The sequence below is a fragment of the Colobus angolensis genome, unplaced genomic scaffold (assembly GCF_000951035.1).
Source record: "Colobus angolensis palliatus isolate OR3802 unplaced genomic scaffold, Cang.pa_1.0 Scaffold12, whole genome shotgun sequence".
Taxonomy (NCBI): domain Eukaryota; kingdom Metazoa; phylum Chordata; class Mammalia; order Primates; family Cercopithecidae; genus Colobus; species Colobus angolensis.
This window is the reverse complement of record NW_012113141.1, coordinates 2,345,072-2,355,592: the sequence shown is the minus strand read 5'-3', so window position 1 is coordinate 2,355,592 and position 10,521 is coordinate 2,345,072. Positions and strand designations below refer to the sequence as shown.

Below are 10,521 nucleotides of genomic sequence, written 5' to 3'. Positions count from 1 at the left end.
CCTGTGGTCCCAGCTACCCACAATGCTGAGGTTGGAGGACTGCTCAAGTCTAGGAGTTCAAGGCTGCAGTGAGCTGTAACTGTACCACTGCACTCTAGCCTGGGCAACATAGTGACACCTTGTCTCTACAAAAAATAAAAAATTAGGTGGGTGTGGTGGCATGTGCCTGTGGTCCCAGCTACCCACAATGCTGAGGTTGGAGGACTGCTCAAGTCTAGGAGTTCAAGGCTGCAGTGAGCTGTAACTGTACCACTGCACTCCAGCCTGGGTGACAGTGTGAGACCCTGTCTCAAAAAGAAGGGTGGAGGGGGATTGATTTCTCTAATACATAGTTTCTACAAATAAGTAAAAAAAAGAATATAATAATCCAATAGATAATGGGGCAAAGAATATGAATGGCTTACAGAAAATAAAAATTGTTTTTATTCATATGAAGAGATGTTCATCCTCAATAAGAAAACTGAAAATTAAAACTACAATGGAATGTATTAATTAGCTTGACTGTAATAATCATTTCATAATGTAAACATTCCATCATACACCTTGAATATATAAAATTTTTATTTGCCACGTATACCCCAATAAAGCAGTGAGGGAAAAAGAATCCATAAGAAAAATCCCAAAACTACAATGGAGTAGTATCTCCCCCCTTACCCATCAAACTGGCTAAAAGTTTTTACAGCATTGTGCTCATGAGAATATGGGGGAAAAAGAGGCACTCTCCTACATTCACTGCTGATAGCAATGCAAACTGGTATAATCCCTAAAGAAGACTTACTGATAACATGCATCAAAATTATAAATGGCCAGGTGCAATGGCTTATGACTGTAATCATTTAACACTTTGGGAGGCAGAGGTGGGAGGACAGTTTGAGCCTAGGAGTTCGAGACCAGCCTTGGCAACATAGTGAGACCCTGTTTGCCACAAAAAGGGTGGAAGAATTATAAATAAATATACTGTTTAGCCTGTGAATTCCACTTCTAAGATTTTATCTTGCACACATGTCTGCACACGTGCAAAATGACATTATTTGTAATAGCAAAAGACTGGAAACAACAACCTGTATGTCCACAAACAGCAGACTGGTTCAATTCTAGTGTATCAATAAAACGGAAAACTATTAAAAAAATAAAGTATTCTACACATTGGTATGGAAAGTTCTCTAAGATGCACTACTAAGTGGCAGAGCAAAGTATGCATTATACACCACCATTTAAGTAAAAAAGGGTTTGTGTTATACATAGGTACTTGCCTGTATACATAATAACTAACTTGAAAGTTTTGGTTTTTGTTCTTTTCTGGAATGGTCTCACTCTATTGCCTAGGCTGAAGTGCAGTGGTTATTCACAGGCACAATCCCACTACTGATCAGCACAGGAGTTTTGACCTGCTCCACTGAGGATTTTTAAACTTATAATAAACATATTACCTATGAGTAGCTAGAGTACAGAAATAAGATACTTTTTACTGTATACTCTTTTACATTTTATTTTTGAACCATGGGAATTTATTACCTATTCAAAAATTAACTTTTTATAAAAAATAAATTCCGGACATCAAAAATTAATTTAAAACATTAAATAATTTACTGCCAGTAATATTAACTAGCAAAATTAGTACTCAATGTGGATATCAAATTAATTATGTTTAAACAATATTTTAAGATTTTAAAAATGTCAACTAAAATAATTTTAATTTACATACTTTTTTCAACTTACCAATTCCTGTGATCTCTTTTTTGATCAGCTGTAACTCCATATGTTGTATTTTTATTCTTACTAACAAGAAGTAAATTTTTCCAACAATCACATCCTTTAAATGATACCTATTGGGGAAGAACATATCTCACTAAATATCAGTTTAAAAACAAGCAAAAAGAGTGAACTATGTCCTAAAAGACTTTGATAGACATTTTTAGTATAATTATTTAAGAATACCATTTTGAGGCTGGGCACAGTGGCTTTACAAGAGGTGCTGAAGACCACCTCATCCATGATGGCCTAGCATGTGGAGTTTGCAAAGCTGCCAAAGCCTTAGACAGGCACAAAGCTCATTTTTGTGTGCTTGCATCTAATCGTGATGAGCCCATGTATGTTAAGTTGGTGGAGGCCCTTTGTGCTGAACCCCAGTTGATGACAAGAAACTGGCGAATGTGTAAGCCTCTATAAAACTGACAGACAGGGGAAACCCTGTAAAGTGGTCGGCTGCAATTGTGCAGTAGTTAAGAACTATGGCAAGGAATCTCAGGCCAGTATGTCATCAGAGAATACTTCAAATGAATAAATAAAACTTTGGCTCACCAGAAAAAAAAAAAAAAAAAACCTTTCTGATTATTCATATTGTTTAGTGTTCTTTTTTTGAAAAAAGTATTCATCGTTTCACTATGCAAATAAGGAATCAAACTTTTACTACCTCAGAGAAAATAATTACCCTGGGTAACTGTTCCGGCTGGGCTCAGTGGCTCATACCTGTAATCCCAGCACTTTGGGCCTCTTGAACCCAGGAGTTTGAGACCAGTCTAGGCAACACAGTGAGATGTAATCTCTTCTAAAAATTAGCTGGGTGGTGCAAAATTTAGTGGCACATGCCTGTGATCCAAGGTACCCAGGAGGCTGAGGTGAGATGATAATTTGAGCCTGGGAGATTGTGGCTGCAGTGACCCATGATTATGCCACTAAACTCCAGCCTGGGTGACAGAGCCAGACTCTTTCTCAAAACAAACACACACAAAAAAATGCTTGAAATATTTGGCATATGAAGATATTTTCAACATTAAAAGACACAGAGTTTGGTGTCATTATTACTCAAGTTCTACAAGAGTGCAGCTAACATAAATCATCTGCCCACAAAGACAAAGTTAAAGAGACTACCTACATGGGTTGAGTCTGCTGTTGTTATATCTAATAACCAAAGGTTGCTCCCACATACCTTGTAATGATGTGGTAATAAACTCAGGAATCCCTATAATATCCAGAGGACTTTTTAGCCTCCTCCCAGGTTTGGCTCTCAAAATTGTATCTGAAGAGTTGATTAATATAATTATGTCAGGCCGGGCACGCCTGTAATCCCAGCACTTTGGGAGGCCAAGGTGGGCAGATCACCTGAGGTCAGGAGTTCAAACCCAGCCTGGCCAACATGGTGAAACCCCGTCTCTACTAAAACTACAAAAATTAGCCGGGCGTGGTGGCACATGCCTGTCATCCCAGCTACTCGGGAGGCTGAGGCAGGAGAATCGCTTGAACTCAGGAGGTAGAGGTTGCAGTGAGCTGAGATCGTGCCACTGCACTCTAGACTGGACGACAGAGATTCCGACTCTAAAAAATAAAAATAAAATATGCTGGGTGCAGTGGCTCACGCCTATAATCCCAGCACTTTGGGAGGCCGAGGCGGGTGGATCATGAGGCCAGGAATTTGAGACCAGCCTGACCGACATGGTGAAACCCCGTCTCTACTAAAAATACAAAAATTAGCCAGGCATGGTGGCGAACACCTGTAATCCCAGCTACTCAGGAGGCTGAGGCAGGAGAATCCCTTGGAACCAGGAGGCAGAGGATGCAGTGAATCGAGATCACGCCATTGCACTCCAGCCTGGGCAACAGAGCAAAACTCAAACAAACAAACAACTCTCTATGTGTGTGGGGGTGTGTGTGTGTAAAATTATGTCAGTCTGAAGGCAAGCTTCAGTGGTAAGTTTCAGGTCCTAAACTATTTGATAATTTCATCAACAATATAATTTTAAGATTCTGAAGGCCATACGTATTACATTTTCAGTGATATAAACCTGGGAGTGACAACCAATAAAAATAAAGTAACAAAAGACTGGGGTAGGAGGGGGATAATACAGGGTACATCCATTACTTCAACAAACAAACTTTAATTAAAAAAAACAGAAGGGAAACCTATAAATTAAAAAAATTTAAGGCTCAAACAACCAAACACAATGTGTGGCCCTTGTTTAGATATTGATTTGAACAAAGCATGTGAAAAAAGAAAGATATCTGTGAGCCAATTAGGGAAATGTGAAAACTGCCTGGGTGTATGAAGATATTAAGGAATTACTAATATTTTTAGATATAAGAGTACTGTAATTATATTTAGAATGATATATAACTTTTTAAAACTTTTTCTGAATAGACACAGAAAACAAGCTTGTCATATAACATTTAAATAAGAGATATGTAAAGTCAATACATAATTTCATCCTTTACAGATAACCACTGTTAACAACAGAATATCATTGCAGACTCTTTCCTATTTATATCAAAATACATGAGTACTTTACAGAAATGAAATAGTACTACACATGCTGTTTTTATGGCCAACTTTTTCACTTAATAATATATCATGGACACGCTTCTGGATAACTAAATACATATGTCTCAACCTTTTTTTTTTTTTTTTGAGAGGGAGTCTCGCTCTGTCACACAGGCTGCAGCGTAGTCACGCGATCTCAGCACACTGCAACCTCTGCCTCACAGGTTCAAGCAATTCTCCTCCCTCAGCCTCCCGAGTAGCTGGGATTATAGGCGTGCGCCATGACGCCCATCTACTTTTTGTATTTTCAGTAGAGACGGGGTTTCTCCATGTTGGCCAGGCTGGTCTCAAACTCTTGACCTCAGATGATCCACCCACCTTGGCCTCCCAAAGTGCTGGGATTACAGGCATGAGCCACTGCACCTGGCCTCAATCTTTTTAACCCTTCTTTAGCATTCCACAGTATGGCTGGACCATAATTTATTTAACTGTTATAATACCAGTGGGCATTTAAATGGCAATCTTTTGTTCATATAAGTAATGTTTCTGAGAATATCTTAGTCCATGCATAAAATAATACAACTTCCCATTTATAGTGAAGCAAATTCCAGATATATAATTTAATTGATAAAATGATATAAAATTTTATGGGTTAAATGTCTGGAATTTGCTTCACTATAACCCATGGGGAGTATGAGAGCTGAATACAGATAAACCTTATTGTGTGTTGATAACTGTTGGAGCTGGGCAATGTGTACATGAGGATTGATTATATTATTCAGTATACCGTTCAAATATTTTAGTATATGCTTGAAATTTCCCATAATAAAGTTTAAAAAGGCATTAAACACAAAGTATGAGCCAGTTTTGCAAAAATACAACATATATAAACATATATACCTTCCCCCTCCCCCCATGGAATGATATACAAGGGGACATTAACAGTGATTAAGTGGTAAAGGTGCAAATATGTGAAAAGAGATGGCCAGGGGTAATGTCAAGCCAGTAAGATAAACTGTATCCTCAGAAGGATTGGCTGCCTTCTGAGATAGTGACATCCTCTACACAAAGTGGCCAAGCAGAGATTCATCAGCAATAGAACATAAAAGACACCTTTACTGGGTCGAAGCCAGACCAAACTCCTAAAATTTATTTTAGCTCAGAGATCCTGTTGATCTGTTAACATCAGTCAATTCTATCCTTACTTTGACCAATTGACAAAGACCTGAAAAGCTAATTTTTGAATTTTCCCTGAACAACTTATCTGAGAAAGGTTCTTACTTTGATTTATTATATTCAAATTCTATATGTAGACAATCTTCAATGCCCACTTCCATCTTAATAGAGTTGTTAACATCAGGATAGGTGGCAAGCTGGTGAACAATAAGATCATATTCTTTTACCAAATCTGTCAGTCTTCTCACTATTGTCACTTTAAGAAAATACCTACAAAGTTAAAAGAGAGGATGAGTTAAATCACCTGTAATAAATTTTCATGTTTTAAATCAGCAAACATTAACCGCAACTAAGCCTTCTCCTTGCTGGACCTCCTTTGGGATCAACTTACTTCACTACTTCACAAAGGAGTTCCAATTTTCTTTAATGCCCCTAACATGAAAAAAAAATACAAAGTTCAATTTTAAGAATAGTGTAAATACTTTACAGATGAGTTTGGAGGGCTGTCGTCAAGCCTGCTTGAGGAAACCTCTCCAGATCACTTCTTTAAGGAACTGCTATTTGAAATTTGGGTTGTCAAACCCAGTTCCAGATAGATAATGCCAAGTTAAACAGAGAAAGCAGGATCTCGGACCTGATGCATTCAGATTAATATCCTCAAATGCCCTGGAATCTGAGGCATCCCTGGCTTCCTGCATACAGACTCAGTGAAGGGAAAGGACACTGAATTGAGAGGTTAGAAAACTAGGTTCCTACTCCTGTTCTGCCATCCACTACTTGTGTCACTTTAGATGTATCAGAGCCTCTCTGGTACTCCAGATTACTTCTGAACCATATACTAAATGAGATTTTCTGGGAAACTAGTGGTTTTAGAAGGCAATTCAGTTTACATGACAAATGAAGTACATAAGGGACAATTCATACCAAGGAAGTGTATAACTGAAATGTCTCATAGCAATGTTGTCTAACTCTATAATGTTAGAACGCTCTATTACCTCAAATCAGCATTAGCCAAAGTATGTGACAGAATTTTAAAAAATCTTAAATCTTCCAATCTAGAATTATAATTAGAGGTTCAAATAAGGTATCAACAGTAGTTACTACTTTCTGGTTTTGATTCTGTTTACAGTTTATAATACACATTCATACCTCAAGCGGACATTGGCACCGATGTAAGATTCATATGGCTTTTCAACTTGCATAAATTCAAAATCATAACTTCTGCTCTGAGTCAGTTCTCCAGGTAAGGCTAGTTCTTTCACTAGGTTTACAAATTCATGAGTATTACTCTTGTCATTGAAAAGCTCTAAAAATTTTAAAAGGCAGAAAGATCAATTATTTAATATCCATTTCAATAAAACCCAAATGTCTACTTCAAACGCAATTTTTACCAAAAGAATTATTAAGTTTATCTCCAATAAACTAGACCTATGCTCTGAATTCCATTATCCTTTTTATAATTATACTTCATGTAGGCATAAAAGATTTTGTCAAGTGGCATAGCACAATGAAAATTTCTATTAAAAATGAGTTCATTCCTTTGATGTAGTTGGGGCTCTCCCAATATGAAGCCATTTGACACATTACCAGCAATTATTTGAACTTCCCCCAGACAAGGAAAAAATTCTGTTTTGCTTTAGTTAGGCAAATATATTGCTTTCATAAAATTACAAAACACAAAAAGACTAAAACTATCAATTACTACAACTTGCCTCTCAGTCAGAATAGACATATAAGTACACTCTCAGTCAGAATAGATATCTACCCATTCCAATTCTGATACTTTAAAAATGTACAGTGAAACTTAGCTAAATTTTAAGCCTGGTTATGTAGACAGTATTATAAAGACATATTTTCTTTTCTCTTGTGAATCTGCAGTATAGAAAGATGTATATACAGTTTAACTCCCTAGTAAATAAAGCATGTATCTGAAATAATTTATGGAAATGTACATAAGTTGATCTAAGTCAAGAAGAAACTACACCTTTCCTTCTGACATGGAATTTTGTGTTGACACAGGTGAGTCTGGCTACAGGCACACACTAGATCAGGAAGACAAATGGCATGGGTAATTAGAAGATGAAGAATGAAGGTGAGGCTGCTAATTATAAGGATGGTGAAAAACGTAGGCAGACAAAAATTTCAGTAGGTCAACTAATTTACTTGAATTATTTTTCAAGGCCGGTAGTTTCATATATATCATGAAATGATAAATATTATTTCATACAAGTCAAAGAAACACAATTTAATATAGTTATAAAGTCAGTCCTCTCTTTTATTATGCAAAATCAATTCCTTCCTTCTACAAAGCTAAGCTCTAATTCAATTATTTCAGTGCAAAATCCAACCCTCTTCAAATTCAGTTATCAAAGAAAAAGAAGTAATACTATTTTAAAACTCACCAATTTGACCTACAAATTCAATTCTAATTCCTTGGTGCTCTAGCCTCTTTCCAGGTTGCTTAAAGGCTAGGTTTACCTGCCAAAACATGAAATTATAAGAGATGTTAACAATCCTTTGAGTGGGCCTACTAGTAGCTTCCTTTCAGATGAATGCAATATATAAATATTTCAGGTATTCATTTTTGAAGTTTGAGACACCACCACATACCTAAATCAGGATGATGTTATACCACCAGAGAAGGTGTAATTTATTTATACACAATCATGGGTGAACCTCTTACTTACATCAACACAAAGTCTGCTTTGTTAAGAAGGAATCCTTAATAGCTGGAGAACTATAAAAAGACTCAAAGAAGGGAACAGCCTTCAACTATTCATACTTGTTTTCTGATCAAACAGTTAAATAATTCTATGACTAATAAAAGCATATTAATGTGAGATAATTACTAATTTCAAGAACTGACCTAAAAACAGATGCAATTCCAGGACATTTAAATCAAGCAAGACTAACATCCACACAACTAGGACTATATTATGGACAATGCTCAGAAATTTGTGGGTCAAATCATAGCTTCATACTTATTGTAATTGATGTATCACTTCCAGTTTTCTGTAACCAATATATTATTATAATTCCTGACCTTAAAAGCAGTGCCTTTTGTCCTGAGTCTCCTACCCACCATAAAAACAGAATGCCTAAAGATTTAAATTCAAGTATGATTCATCTTACATACTTTCCTGCCCCCCACCCCAGAAAGGACTCTGTTGCTTAAGCTGGAGTGCAGTGGCACAATCTTAGCTTACTGCAGCCTCAACCTCTTGGGCTCAAATGATCCTCCTTCCTCAGCCTCCCAAAGTACTAGAAAACAGGCATGAGCTACTGCACCTGGCCATTATCTTACATACTTTTGGAGTAAAGTATATAATCTCAAAATCCCTAAACTCATATATCTGCCAAGTGGAAATCTTAAATACACACACACACACATATTTTAAGAGAAAGAGTCTCACTCTGTCACCCAGGCTGGAGGACAGTGGCATGATTATTGCTCACTATAGCTTTGAATCCCTAGGGTTAAGTGGTCCTCCTGCCTCAGCCTCCAAACAGCTGGGACTATAGGGATGCATAACTATGCAGGCTAATTAAAAAAATTTTTTTTGTAAAGATGAGGTCTCACTATATTGCCCACGCTGGTCTCAAACTCCTGGCCTCAAGCAGTTCTGCCACGTTGGACTCCCAAAGTGCTGGGCTTACAGCCATGTGCCACTGTGCTGGCCGCAAACTCATCTTTAAGATCTACACAGAATTCTTTTTTTTGTTTATTTTAGACAGTTTTGCTCTTGTTGCCCAGGCTAGAGTGCAGTGGCACGATCTTGGCTCACTGCAACCTCCTATCCCAAGTTCAAGCGATTCTCCTGCCTCAGCCTCCCAAGTAGCTGGGATTACAGGCATGTGCCACCATGCCCAGCTAATTTTGTATTTTTAGTAGAGATGGGGTTTCATTATGTTGGTTAGGCTGGTGTCAAACTCCTGACCTCAGGTGACCCACCCACCTCGGCCTCCCAAAGTGCTGGGATTACAGGCATGAACCACCACACCCGGCCAGATCTACAAAGAATTCTCCTGTTTGGCTATACCCCATTTACCTGCTGAATCCCCTATATGGTCATATAGGTTGTTTCTCAATTGTCTTTCTTGATAACACTCTTCTTCTCTAAATATTACCTGAGACAGTCAAGGATACAATTTCACATCGCTTGGCGTGGGAGTCAGGGCTCCGTTTAAGTACCATTAGTTCACTGTGAGATGACCAGGGTCTAGACTTGAAGCCAGCCTGCCCCATGATGGGTGTTTCTCTGCATATGTTTACAGTCCTACCCGGTTCTCATTTTCTAAGGTTCTGGTTGTGTTTTGTATATTCATGTATTCACTTGCTCATTGAATGTACCTAGCCCTGTGCTGGCTACTACTGAAAAGTGTATGTAGTCTGGTAATATAATCTTACCCTCAAAGAACAGAGAAATCAGAAAAAGGAAAGAAAAAGTAGAGAATCAGGTGGAGTCTCAAGATATTGCCCAGGCTGGTCTCGAACACCTGGCCTCAAGCAATCCTGCTTCAAGCAACCATACCCAGCCAAATTTATAACTTTTCAATTTGAGAAAGATATCTGTAAACTATGTATGTTAGCAATAAAATTCCAAGCTAGGTGTGGTGGCTCATGCCTATAATTTCAGCACTTTGGGAGGCAGAGGCAGGAAGACTGCTTAAGGTCAGGAGTTCGAGATGAGCTTGGACAATATAGTGAGACTCCGTCTCTACTAAAAATTTAAAAAAAAAAAAATTAGCTGGGCATTGGGGCACATGTGCCTGTAGTCCCAGCTACTAGGGAGGCTGTGGCAGGAGGAGTGCTTGACCCTAGGAGATCAAAGGTGCAATGAGCTAAGATTGCACCACTGCACTCCAGCCTGGACAACAGGGCAAGACCTTGTCTCAAACAAAAAAAGAAAAAAAAAGGCCAGGCACTGTGGCTCATGCCTGTAATCTTAGCACTTTGGGAGGCCAAGGACAGTGGATCACTTGAGGTCAGGAGTTCCAGACCAGCCTGGCCAATAGGGTGAAACCCCATCTCTACTAAAAATACAAAAATTAGCTGGGCGTGGTGGCACATGCCTGTAATCCCAGCTACT

General features: G+C 38.2%; 1 protein-coding gene across 1 annotated transcript in view; it reads right to left on the bottom strand.

Annotated features, from left to right (window-relative positions):
* The window catches only part of VPS26A (vacuolar protein sorting 26 homolog A (S. pombe)), a 54,885-nt gene that overhangs the window by 13,457 nt on the left and 30,907 nt on the right, over positions 1 to 10,521 (bottom strand). Inside the window, exons 4-7 of the mRNA XM_011927105.1 lie at positions 7,834 to 7,909; positions 6,581 to 6,737; positions 5,537 to 5,701; positions 1,720 to 1,826 (exon numbers count right to left, since the gene is read on the bottom strand). Of these exons, the coding sequence (XP_011782495.1) occupies positions 1,720 to 1,826; positions 5,537 to 5,701; positions 6,581 to 6,737; positions 7,834 to 7,909 (505 nt within the window). The remainder of the gene's footprint in view (positions 1 to 1,719; positions 1,827 to 5,536; positions 5,702 to 6,580; positions 6,738 to 7,833; positions 7,910 to 10,521) is intronic.